Source organism: Strix uralensis, chromosome 5, assembly GCF_047716275.1.
Source record: "Strix uralensis isolate ZFMK-TIS-50842 chromosome 5, bStrUra1, whole genome shotgun sequence".
Lineage (NCBI taxonomy): Eukaryota > Metazoa > Chordata > Aves > Strigiformes > Strigidae > Strix > Strix uralensis.
This window is the reverse complement of record NC_133976.1, coordinates 89592359-89605838: the sequence shown is the minus strand read 5'-3', so window position 1 is coordinate 89605838 and position 13480 is coordinate 89592359. Positions and strand designations below refer to the sequence as shown.

The following is a 13480-nucleotide window of genomic DNA, read 5'->3' as shown; positions in this document are numbered from 1 at the left end:
GAAGAGGCACAGACAGGGCTCCTTTGCATGTGAGCTACCACAGACCCTGAATGCACTTACAGGTAAAGTTCAAAACCAGGTTTTTACTGAAATCAGTGGAAGTAATTCAAGTAAGGGATCTTTGGGAGTCAAGAGAAAGGCTTCCTTCCCCTCCAGCTGCAGCTAGAGCAAATACCTTTGAAACCTCTGGTTCATCAGCTGATGATTCTCACACCAATTCTAAGCTGAACTATAACATAAGGTGTTAAAATGGATTAATCAGTGCTTAAGGCCAAAGAAAAAAATGTAAGCCCTGTGGCAAACTCCCTTACTCCAGTCAGAAAGAGGCAATAGTATGAAAAATGCTGCTGTAACAAAGGCCTGAGGCCAAGGCATTTGGCCTTACACAGCATGAAAGGAGCCTGGCAGCATCCCATAACTCCAATAAACCTGATTCCACATCATTCTCTAGCCACCGTTTAATCAGTCAGAGGTTCACCCCCTACCCCCTTCCATGCTTCCAAATACATCACTGAGTAACAAACTCCCACTGCTGGCTCAGCTGAAGAGCAGGGTGTTCCTTACACAGACTGCAGATTCAGCTGAGAGGGGGGTCACCTCCTCTCACACATCCAAAAAGCCATTTCCCCCCAGAGTTAATTCACTTAGATGCTCTGCATAAGCTCTACACCACACAAATACAAGTAGCAACCTGCATTCCATCACTCCGAACAGCAGGCTTAAAGATAGATTCTGGTACTCTTTTTCCCCTCAGTTAAGTATGTAAAACAAAGAACCCCCTCCCTAAAAAACCCTAATACTTCTCTCTTAAAAATCTCCCACTACAACACTGACCTGCCTTTATAGAAGATAGTGGTACAATATATAGTTATCAAAGACTGTTAGACAACTTTCCCCCCCGCCCAGTAGCTTACAGCTACACACAAGATTTCACAGAGGTGCTACTCACATTAACAACAAAAAGCCTGTTTTCTTAATCTTGAAGTCTTAAGAAGTTCACGTGCCAGAGCACTCTGGATTATGAATCTTAAGACTTGCTTATAGCACACAAAAATGCCGCACAAGAACAGGGGAACTCAATCTATCTTTGCTAATTGCAGGAAGGCCACTGAAATAAGTGGATGGAGGTTAAGATTAGCAGGAAAATAAGGACATTCCACTTGTTCCAAGTTTTTAAGTTACTCCACCCATTCTATATGCAATCCTCTTACCATAAAAGTCTTGGGACAATCAAAGGCTCTGGAAGGCAGATGATTTAATTCCATAGAAACACTTCATATAAGATTAATGTATTTCACTGCCAACACCTACACTGAGTTTAGTGGTCTGGTTCCCTTAGGTACTTCAGTAACATTCCAATGTCTCCGCTGATAATCCACACCCACACATATGCATAAAAATACAGACAGAAAAAAAAATGCACCCAGTCCCATTCCAGGTTTGACAGATGACAGCCCCTACACTGCAATACCCTGGTACTAGCCAACCTATTTTGGACCTTGCACTCCACTATCAGTGACCACTGAACTAATGAAGCCAGCTAACCATGCTTCCTGAATGATTTTTTTCTTGCCCTTGTCACACAGAAGACCTAGCAGGGATGCTATAAAGTCTGGGATTAAAGAAGGCATTGTTCAGTGGAATTGTGCGAATAAGACAAAACACGTTAGATGTTAATTTACTCAAAGCATTTAAAGCTAAGAAGCAGTTATGAGAGTCAACTCCCAAAGCACAGAGCTGACAAGACCGACCAAAACAGAGAGCTGCTGTCTCTCGTGACAGCTCTTTAGGCATCTTTAAAAAAATGACTGATGCAGCTGAAAAGAAACACGAAAGAGAAGATCAAGGGGAAAAAGAGATGATCAAGACCAACACAAACTGGAAGGACTTTCCATACGAATTTTGTCTTTGAAACATTTAGTTCTTTTATCTACCTTTTTTTCAAGCCAGCAATCAGCACAGCTGGACAGAACAATTGCCCTAGGGCACAGTTACTATTAAAGCTACAAGACCTCCCCGAACCTGTAATTCTGCTGTATCAAACGACACGTACTTGCTCCCCTGCTTTTCAGGATTCAGGTTAAACATTTATTTCATCTTCCCATTTTCTGTTGTAGCTCTACTTGGAAACAAGATGACTAAGAATTTGTCCCAGGTTCTCAACTTTATAACCTCATGCATTTAATTTCTTCCAAATCACCGAAACCAGCAGCAATACACAAGGCAGAGCATGTATGTTAACAGGCTACACACACTCCCATCTGCTTGTCCACAGCGGCAGCCTTAAAACCTTTCAGGCTTTCAAAGAGGCCAAGAGCACGACTGCAGCTCCTACTAGGTCATGTGGACTCTGAGATGCCACCCCTCTCCTGGAGGAACATTAATAGATGAGATTCAGAACACCAGAAGGACTGTCTGGCCTCCCGTGGAAGCCAAGCTGCTCTCCTTTCTCCTCTCCAGACAGGAACAGGATAAAGGAGAGGGAATCCCTGAGGAGTACATGGACAGGGTGTTGATGATGTTCTTTAGAAGCAGAGCAGGAAGGATTTGGCATGAGTTTCCCCACCTCCTTCCCTCCCTGATTTGAATGCCATTCACCTGAAATACGAGATGCAAAATAAAGAGGTAGCAGTGAAAAGTCGACATTTCCCAATATCCTCCCTGCTTCTTTTCATCTCTATTAGAATGCATCTACCTTTGACTCCCTTACCTGAAATAGATGCAAGTATACTGGATGAAAAAATAGGTTTTGCTTATCCTCACAGTCTTGTAACCAGAGATTTCAACTGCACAATGAAATCTAGACTATCACTGAGCGAGTTAACAAACGCCTCTCAACTCAAAGTGACTTTGATTTCAGCGGTTCTTCTGAAGTTGTGCAGTGAATAACAAATCCCCTCAACACAAGAAGCTGGGGTGTGAATGTACCTACCAAATACACTTCAGCCTAACCTCACCCCTTACGCAACATGTTGCAAGCAAGAACTTGGGTCCCAGTGTCAGACTCCAAACACCCTGGAGTGCAACTCACTGCACGTGCCCCCTAACAGTACGTGTTTCTGGAATAAAACTAGTGATACGGCAGCCTAGCCACGCAGTGCCACTGCTTTTGCTCACAAAAATCCCTCATCTTTGCAACGTTCTTCCAGATATCTTCTGAAGTAGTTTCACACCATACGCTCCATATTTGTAGTAAGGCACATATCCAACTTAAAACATCCCAAGTTTTGACAAGATTCCTGTTTGGCAAGCTCATCTGAGGAAGGGGAATTCCGTTACGTTTACACAGCACAGTGAAGCACACGCACCTCTATGGACGTACATGCTATAACGCAGAAGAGAAGTCTTTAGTCTTTCTTACATACTTCAGTTATACCTCCTAGTGAAAAGTGTTACAACATTATGCAACTTTTCTTTCACCCAGAAGGTGGCACTTATTTAAAAAAATATATCGACATTTATTTTTAGAAATTCTGTAAGTGACAATCCATTCACTCTGAAGAATCCAACAAGAACAATTTGCTTAGGATCTTAAGCAAGTGACTACATGTAAACACACCTGCAACTTGCCTCTGTTCAGTGCTGGAAAAGGCCCTTCAGCCTCAGCACACTGCAATTATTATAGCAAATCTTGGTAAGAAAGCATTTTGTTTGCAGATACGTACTTGAAAACTTTGTCTTTGTCATAAACTGGTTGGTTTATTGCTATAGGCAGTTTCTCCTTGTTTTCTGATAAAATAGCCTAAAAAAACAAACAAAAAAACACCACAAAAAGTTAATACTAGGCAGAATAAATGAGCAGGCTTAGATCAAACTCCACAATATTCAGCAGATATGTACAGCAGTTTAGACCAAAATGAATTTTAAGGTGTGCATAATCAGGTTTATAAAAGAAGTGATTGAAAACCACCAATCTTTAAGGAGAAGCTACAGGTAAAATATTCTGTATGCCTCAATATTCATCCAAGTGTTTTATTATCAATAGCCTGCTGAAATTTTTTCAAATTGTAAACCTTTACAGATAATTTTCTGCAACTCCTTATCTCCAGAGAAGGATCTTAATACATCTATACAGGTACATTTGTAGTCACAGTAAAAATGATGGTCCATCTGCGAGTCTCATTGGTCCATTGTCTTCCGTGCAAGTGAATTCCACTAAAGCTGCATTTTGAGAAATATACTGTGGTGTGTAATACACTGCTCAGAAAATAAAAATCAGTACAAGAGCAGAGGCAGAAGGGAATCAGAGGCAAGAGACCATTAGCAAAGAAGGAACAAGAAATATGGCTTCAACACCAGGGCTTAGAAACACTGTCGAAGCATCCTGAGAAATTCCCGTTTCTCCTAAGCATTAAACAAAAGAGCAAATCACAGATGATCACATGCAGTAAAAGACAAAGTTACTGTACTTCCAACAAAATGCAAGGCTGACCATTCAGCATGATGTTTTATTACAGATAACTAAAAGAAATTGTAGGAGGCTGGAACGTAATTCTGCTCCTGGAAAAATGAGCAGAAGGCTTTTGCAGCCTTCAGCAGTAAACACGCTTGAAAAATCTCACTCCATCTTTTACAACACCTCTGACAAAAAGAAATACACATTTGGATCGTTGCTGATACCCTGCCTAAGGAAGAGCTCACAGAAACTCTGGGATGGCAGAAGCGTATCCTGAGAAACCAAAGTAGCTGCTGTTCTGCAACAGCTCCCCGAGTCCCAGCTGCTGCAGGCTGTCCTCATAAGCTGCAGTGGTGAAATGTCTGTCCAGCCACAGACATCCCTCTTCACCTTTAGGGTTGTTGTAGGGACTACAATCACACAAAATTGGAAAGCATAAACAAAATCACAATCATGATCAGAGATCTTAGACATCACCTGCTAAATAACATTGGATGGTACAAATACAAAATAATTCCTGCTGTCACCCACGAATGGGAAGGGAGCCTGTACTTTTAAGAGAAGAGTACAATTCTCAGAGCAGTCCCAGAGGATTCATTACTGTCTTTTCTGCAACTCCAAGGCAGGGAACTGTTGCAGAACAGCAACTACTCTAGTGCCCCCAAGAGATATTTCTTCCATCCCAGACACTTCATGAGAAGCCGCCTCCCCTGACACCGGTTTCTGCAGTCATTGCCCAATCATCACCCATAGCACCACTGGAGTTACAGCCTTTGTGGTCTGTGCTGGAGACCAGGATTAGGTAACAGCACAAAAAGCAGGTAAAAGTTAAGCCAATGTTGCTGTAACAACTCTGTGATTCTTTTAAATAGAACACTGAAGCCTTCAGGTTTATTTAAAGAAAAATTAGAATACGAAATATAGCATCCTTACCTATAGTAAAAGCCAACAACACAGCCCATGTAACAACAAATGACTATTTGCACATAGTAGTAAAGCAGTTCTAGAAATTGTTTGCTGCTGTCACTGTACAGTTTTGAAATGGTATGACTGGTCTGTACTTTTTAGCACATGCAGCCCTGCTTACCTGAAAACAGGGAAATTAGAAGCATCAGCAACACGGTGTCTCCTTCCAGCCATCTCACTTCTGGTGCTTAAGGATGTGCTACACCCTAAGCTATTCTCCACTGGTCTGTCACCAGTTAAGACTTTAATCTACATCTAAGCATTCTAGAGTAAAAGAAAGTTCTGTCGGTTGGTTCTAGCATCAGTATTTTTCTGTCACCTCTTCTCAAGAGCTGAGTGGCAGAGACCCAGTAAAGGCAAAAAGGGATACTTTGAGAAGATGTTTTTAAGGTGGTAAAGGAGGATTCTGTTCGTCCATTTGCCACACACAGTTCTTTTAACTTGACCTGATTGTCCCAAACCAGAATTAAAACATGTGCAAAAAATTGCCTCACCAAAGATCCTGGCACCTTTGCCAAGAGAACACCTATAAGACATGAACTACGGGTGCACTGTTGTTCCTCACCTGTAAGTGCAAAGTACATCTCTCCCTCTTCTGAAAATGCAAAATCCCAACCAACCAACTTGACTTAGGTTACAAGACAGCCTAGCTATTTTGAGTGTACACCTTTATTTCACAGAGCAGGTTAACGTCTTTTCTGACTAGATACTGTTAATAACAAGCTGCATCCAGCATTTTCTGCCTATCCTCTATCATAAGAAACAGTTGGGGTATAGATTCCTCTTTTTAGAAGCTGCTCTTTGAATGCTGTTAGTGGCCAGTACAGCATCCTCATTGCCACCAGGTTTCTTGATTTTTCTTAAAAATTAATCTCATGCAGACTTGGTTCACGAAAAGGGGATTCCAAACAACATTAATTTCATGTCCTTAGAATATCACCAACCTTTAGTAGAAAGGAGAGCTCAAAACAAAACGAGTACTTTATAACAGCGCCACCAAATTAGAGAAGTCTCTGCTCCAACATCCAACGGTTCTAAACCACGACATTAAACGAGTAGCCAGGCTGAAAAATATAACCACTCCTAAAACACTGAAACAAATCTTTCTGTAATTTAAGACTGACCAGAAGTGCTACAATAATAAATCCAGTCGTTAAGCCTATTGGACAACGTATCAAATATCCAGCTGGAAGAGGGGTACCTCATATGAAGTACCTTGTACCGTGCTTATAAAAAAGTTACACAATATCGTGGTAACATATTAGAACTCACTTGTGTTGCTTCAGTTTTTAAACACACAAATATTATACGTAAGACATTTCTTGTCTCACCATGCTTTCTTTGAAATTTTTTTTTTTATTTAACAGCTATACTCTGAATCAATCTTTAAGCCTAAAAGAAGCAAAACCGGAACTCTTGCAATGTCTTTTTAAACACTGCCTCTTCTTAACAGAGATAAAATACGAGATGAACTTGTTAAAATTATACCTGGTAATGCTCATCCGATGGCTCTGGTGTAAAACAGTTGACATCCAACACTTCAGTAGGCACCCACGGTAACAAAACACACTTCCTGATCAAGCGATCCGTTTCCCCATAAGCATAATCACGAGTCACTTCATCTGTGGCCAAACAAGGAGAACCTTTAGGAACTGCCTTTCAGCCTCCACTGAAAATCTTCCTCATGGCGTGTCACACAAATGACAATCAAACAGTTAATAATACCAAAACTTTTGTTATTTAACTGTAGAGATAAAGAACTACATTTAAAAGGTTATTAAGATGCAAAAGTTAGTTTGAAACCGTCTGACTTGTGTGAGTTTAGTCAGACAGATGGACACTTTTCTCCACCACATGATGTGGCCCCCAACCAAGGTTACAGGAGTAAGTCATTGGCCAGGCATTTCCCAACTCCCAGTAGTTGACTTTCTGACTCAAAGCTACAAACACAGATTTTTTTTAAGGAAATTTTTTAAAACTCTCAGATGTGAATCAGTAGTTTCACTAAGACAGTGATGCAAGATTTAAGGTCTCTGCAATAAAACATCAGCCACATTTTTGGACTGATAAAGGCCTCTATCTGACATACTCTGTGGAAATACCAGGCAGAGAACTTTTCAATTCGATAGCATTATAAATTTGCCATCATTCTGGTCTTGAAATATTTGTTCCACTGTGAAGTGCTCAACAATTTGTAAGAATAAGGCCTGTTTTCTATTGTGAACATAAAAAAAAAAGTAATCAGACACACACTCACCACCAGTTTCAAGGTCTCTCAGAGGCCAGAGAACAGTGTAGGCAATTTGTTGAGGCATATAGAACAGTGGTGCTGTTGCAAAACTAGGCTGGTCTGAATGCTGAATGCGTGATCCAAATTCATCCATAATGTACCAGACAGGAACCTTCTCCTCTGCAGTCTGTGTGATTAAAGAGAGCGAGACACCCTGCACGTACCAGTTGCTAGAAAAGCCCGGCGAGACGGAAGGCGCTGGCAGCACCCATTCCCTGCTCTAGCCAAGGTGTTGAGCAGGTGCTGGGGTCAGAGAAACACTCTGACCCCTGAGGCTGAGCCCACCCCGCCACCAGCCACTGCTGGGAACAGCTGCTTCCCATCACACCTGCACAGTCCCACCCTTTCTTACACTACTGCTCTTGCCTGCCAGACCCCTTCCCCTGCACCCAATGAGCCAGTTCAGGGAGCTAAACCAGCAGAAGGCTGTTTGGTAGGGTTAGTTTTCCTTCAGTTTCTATCAGAATCTGTTTGCTAAAAGGAGTTTGAAGCTTACAGCTTAAGAGTAGCGGACAGCAGAACTGCCTCCTGCAAGAACAGCTGGTTGTGAGAGTACTGAGCCCCCTCCTGCAACACTTGTCATAAAATCCTCAATGAATAACCTCTAAATTGCTTGGTAGCACTACTGTTGCCTTTTTACACAGGCAGAAATGGAGCATAGATTAGACTTTAAGATATTCAAGCAGCCCAGTGCCAGAAAGGGGAAGAGAAGATAAGTTCAACTACAGATTGAATTAACTGTCTTCCATGAAATCATTTTTCAAGTGGTAACACAGATAATTCCACCTGACTCAAGCCATTCATGACAACAAGATGGGAAACAAAGACAACAAAGACATAGGGTAGAAAGGTTGAGAGGTACTCCTCAGATCTCCCTTTTATTTAAAGAAAAAAAAAGAGAAAGCAGTTGTAACAAATCCCTTTCTCAGGGATTTTTCAGGGTTGATACTACTGTGAGTTGATCAAGATGGCTACTCCAGAGAACCACCTCAAGGCCCTGAGCTAACAGGCGCAGGCTGGCCGTGCCCACACTGCTCAGGGTTAACCCTGCCCGTTCTGCACAGCGCTCGGCCCAAAGGATTCACTTTCCTCCTCTTTAACCCAGAAGACTCACAATAGCCTAGGAGCTACACTGCAGACCCTACACAGGGGTTTTTAACTGAACCCCGAGGGCTGTACTCCCTCAGAAATGGCATGTATGCACCTGAAGGTGTCTGAAAGCTCCTGACATGCTGGTACAGCGCTGAAGGACCACACGGGGCAGAGACACCGAACCTGGTGTGGTTTATCTACACGACCTAGAAGTAGGAGCCCTTGGACTAAGCTATGCCTAGGAACACTTAGGCTCCACCTCCAAGCTAGTGGGTTCCCACCTGAGAGTGAACTAACATTTACACAGTAGGGACAAGCAGCTGCCAAACACAACCCAGGCAGTTATCTGACGGTGTAGACACATCCCTGGCCTGTGAAGCGCTCTGCTCAGGTGAGGAAAGCTGTGAGCATAGCTGAGACATTATGTGAGAGTTGATCCATGAGAGGTTCCCTCCTTCACCACGAGAAACTCTGAGTAGGAAAAAAATCCAGATAACAGACAAGCAGATCTCCCTCTTCTAGCTCCCTTCTTTTGCAGCACTCTTCCCCTCTCTATGAAAAGCCCCTGAAAGTTCTCCTCAGAAAGCTGGCAGCAAGCCACCGGGCACTGTAGCCCTACATGGCATTTGCTCTCCTTCCAAGTAGTTTATTCTGAAATGCCTGTTAAGGACCATTTTTTTAATTGAAAATGGATTTTTGTTAACAGCCACATACTGGAATGTCCTCACTTAGGATGGCCAAGAACTTTTTTGCATCCTAATGAGGCTTTACAGAGCCTTACCCCTTGAGAAAGCTGGTAGGTCTGATTGTATTTCCACATTTCCTGTAGCACTTGCTCAATGCTGCCCTCATCGGGGACCTCTCCGTGGAAGTCGATCCCCATGAGGTTGGCCATCCTGTGCAGCAAGCCGGGGACCTGCAGCAGCTGCTGGCGGGCACCTTCCACACGGTATGTCCAGGCGTGGTCGATGAGGAAAATGCTTAAAGGGAATTTTGGTAACATTACAACGGTGCATTTGTACACGTATATAGCCAAACGGCCTGTGAATAAGAGCTACATTTCCTCGTAGATGGTTTGATAACTAACTCTTCTCTTACTCCCGAAGTACACACTGTGACCTTACAGGTTAGGAACAACTTCCCAGCAGTAACTTACACTCTGTTTTTGTTCCAGAAAGCTTATTGAGCATTAGTATTTCCAGGAAAATGAGGAGCAAACACAGAACAGGGCACTCCGTTTGTAAGCCTGATTCCCTTTAAAGGCTGAGAACACAAGAGGTTCTTCCCTTTTGATCATTATTACCTCCACTGCAACAACCTGATACTCTTGCCTAAAGAAGGAAAACAATACATTATTTTGCAAAAGTATTCAAGGACCTTATTAGCCATCAGCTCTGTGACATCTACCATCATTGTAAAACTGGGTGGAGAGATCTGATCATCAAAAGCCTGTATCATTTGCTACTAAAAAAAAAGGATTAAGTTTTTTTGCTTGTTTCTCCTTGGGGTTTTTTTGAGGTGTTTCCCTCCCCCACCACTCCATCAGGTCTTTTTAGAAAAAATGCATTGTTTTAAAAAAATTACCAATCTAACCCAAAACAAAATCATATATGATTTCCCTTGACAAGTTTAACCCTTGTCTAGGCTGCATGATTTTTACAGAAAACATACAGTTATTCAAACAGAAGGGTTCTCCATATTTTGGTTATATCCTCTCACTGAATCAAATCAGAGAAGAATCTGAATTCTACTTGCTGAAACACACCCAACAAAACCAAACAACCCACGCCACCCCCCCGCCCCAACAAGAGCACCCCACCACCTGTATTTCAGAAAGTTAAAAACCCGTTAGCTGTCACGTCCACCCAGTATCCCTGAACAATTATCGTATCTCAGATTCCACATATGGAAGAAACCTCACTGAAAATTAAAGACTCCATGAATGCTACGGTCAAGCTCTTTGGAAATCTGTTAGCAAACAGGTGTGCTGGTGTTCTGCTCCTACATCCCCACACATGTGAATGCTGCAAAGCTGCCCGAGATTATCACAAAAGCTGCTTTGAACTTGATCATTTAAGTCTGTTCTCAGACTCAGAAAGGCAATGACTTTGGTTAAAGCAGGCACGTAAAGGCAGATACCTATGCTCTATGTCGGTTTTACTCAAGTCTAAATTTAGATTTTTAAACTTTATATGTTTACGTAAGACCTAATAAGTATGAAAATTCTGGCAAAAGAAGTTTTATAGAACTGAGCAGAACTCTGCGTAGATACCCAGCAGATCTGACTTCAACTCACTGCCATTTATTAGTATATGACAAATAGCTTGTTCTGTGTTTGAAATCAGGAACACAAAAGGCTGTGTTCTAACATAAAGTGGTTTCTTATGCATCTTTCTTCTAGTTTTATAGCTGCATGCTAGTCTCATGTTCATGACAGATAAGCTGATCCTGAAGAAAGCCAACAGTAACTTGATGTATTCAATGACATATGCACGTACATCCATGCAATCACACAATCACACTCTTGAATTATATTTTAGCCAATTGGAGGAAATCTAATAGCCCACGGATGATTACTTTGAAGCTGCTTAGTACCTCCTTAACCTGAGATTTGTGAAGGTCACAATTATTTCTTCAGGTTTATTTTCCCTCCAAGGGCACACAGTTTTCTTTCTGCACAATTCATTTCAAGGTTGCCTTTTCACTATTTTCTCCCCCAGTTTACTAAAACCGATTTCTAAGCGTCTTGCTGTATGATTTAAAAAAACCTGATAAGATACTTGCACTCCTGGTACCCTTTGCAAGATGTGCCTCATGGCATGAACTTTCCTCAAACAAGCAGCTATGTCTTATAGTAAGAAAAGAGGATTTCTGAATAGGATCAAACATGTTTTAAAGCAAACTGTCCATATCATCTTAGAGTTTAAGACTACTCAGAGACTGAACTCTGTTCTGAAATCACTACTCACCTATCGGGATTGGAGGCTTGAAGCCCATTCTCATTTGTTACGATAACTTTGAAACACGGTTCATTTCCAGGATTTGGTCTCTTTTTAAATTCTTCTTCTATTTCTTCATCACCTTCTTCCTCCTCATCCACCTCTTCTACTTGCATTATACCAAAGTAGTCACCAGCATCAAATACCTGAGATTAAAAGTGCACAAAATATCAAGCAGTTGGTTGAGGCGCTACCCTGATATGCACAAGTCATGCAACACTGAAAGGCACTTGTAGACAATTTTGGCCTGCAATCCAATAAAACTGGCATTTTTAACTGAAGAGATAAATGAACAACAGTATTTATTCTTCTACATTTTAATAGAGTCGTCTGAGAAATTTCTTTAGTTAATATTGGCAGGAAGCTTTGTTGGTTTCTTTGGTACCAACAGGTCTACTGATGATCATCTATTATTTTAACTTCTCAAAGAATTCTAGAGGCTGAAAACAGAGTATCTTTGCTCAACTTTGTCAAAATCAACAGCTGAAGATCTGCAAAACCAGGTTATTACCCAGGCTCCACAACCATACTAAAGTACATGAAGGCCTCTGAAGAAAAAGAGCTTTCACCACTCATGTTCTGAACCAGTTAAGAAATCTCAGCATGTTTCCCCATCTCTTCTTTCCCTACACAGGGAACTGTCTGTGCTCAGTCACCTCCGTACCAGCTGGGAGATCCCTTATACTGCTGCAAGTTAAGGTCTGTGCACTTACCTCTACCAGTGTGCTGAAAGGGCTTTGTTTGCATTCTTCCCTACTGCGGACATAACATCTTGATCTAGAACCTACATAAATTAAGTAGGTCACTACACAAGTTTCCCTTCTGCCAAAATCTTGTCAAATGGCAGGCTCACGTATCTTTCTGCAGAAACAAGATGCTACTAACAATTTCTGTGATTTCAAAGTAAACATGTGCTTTTCAGAAGAAAAAAGAACGCGTAAAGTCTCAGAAGTCTCTTCAAATCTTTCTGTAAGGAGTTATTTTGCTACGTCACTCACACACTACGTAACGAACCAGGCAGGGGCTGACCAATCATTTGCCTCAACTAATCTCACTAGAAAGTAACAGGGAGGGAGGACAAGTGTCTAGAGTTACTGGTTTAACATGTCAAGCCCAAGTACACCCAGTCTCTGACACCCTGTTATTACAAGTCATTACTTCTAGACAGAGACAACTTCTTAGCTGTAAAATCCCAGTGGCAGCAACAAGCTTTTATTTGTTCAAGTGAGTGTTCCTTCAGGATAACTATTTCTGCTAAGCCCCAACAGGAGGGTGTGGAGATCAGCTCCACATTTGTAAAGCAAGGCCACCTAGACAGAGCAGAGAGCTGCCCAAAGATGGCTAGCAAGGGAGGAAGGCAGTGGGGAAACAACACCTGCTTCAGGTCCTAAGCCGCAGCGTGGTACCACAGAGCCGACCCAAGTGGAGAAGTGCCTGAAAGTCCCTTCTGAGGATCAGGGGACGGTATCTTCCTTTGGGCTGGGGGGTGGAAACAGAGGATGCCAACAGTATGTTGGCTAACTCCACGTACACGTTTTTCTTCGGGCAAGGAAAATTATATTGCAAACAACCTCACTGGAGATTAAAAACACACCTATTTTTGAAAAAAATCAGGAACCGCCTTAGTATCTTCCACTTCAGCAGGCATCAAGCCAGCTAGCAGCTCTAATTTATTTTGTTTTCCCGTTTTGCTAGAAGAGAATAACACTACTCAATAGTAAGCAGTATCACCACCTC

At 42.0% G+C, this 13480-nt stretch overlaps 1 protein-coding gene across 1 annotated transcript in view; it reads right to left on the bottom strand.

Moving 5' to 3' along the window:
* Positions 1 to 13480, bottom strand: part of TTLL12 (tubulin tyrosine ligase like 12) — a 28676-nt gene that overhangs the window by 10224 nt on the left and 4972 nt on the right. Inside the window, exons 2-6 of the mRNA XM_074872169.1 lie at positions 11714 to 11889; positions 9526 to 9724; positions 7620 to 7779; positions 6851 to 6984; positions 3666 to 3742 (exon numbers count right to left, since the gene is read on the bottom strand). Of these exons, the coding sequence (XP_074728270.1) occupies positions 3666 to 3742; positions 6851 to 6984; positions 7620 to 7779; positions 9526 to 9724; positions 11714 to 11889 (746 nt within the window). The remainder of the gene's footprint in view (positions 1 to 3665; positions 3743 to 6850; positions 6985 to 7619; positions 7780 to 9525; positions 9725 to 11713; positions 11890 to 13480) is intronic.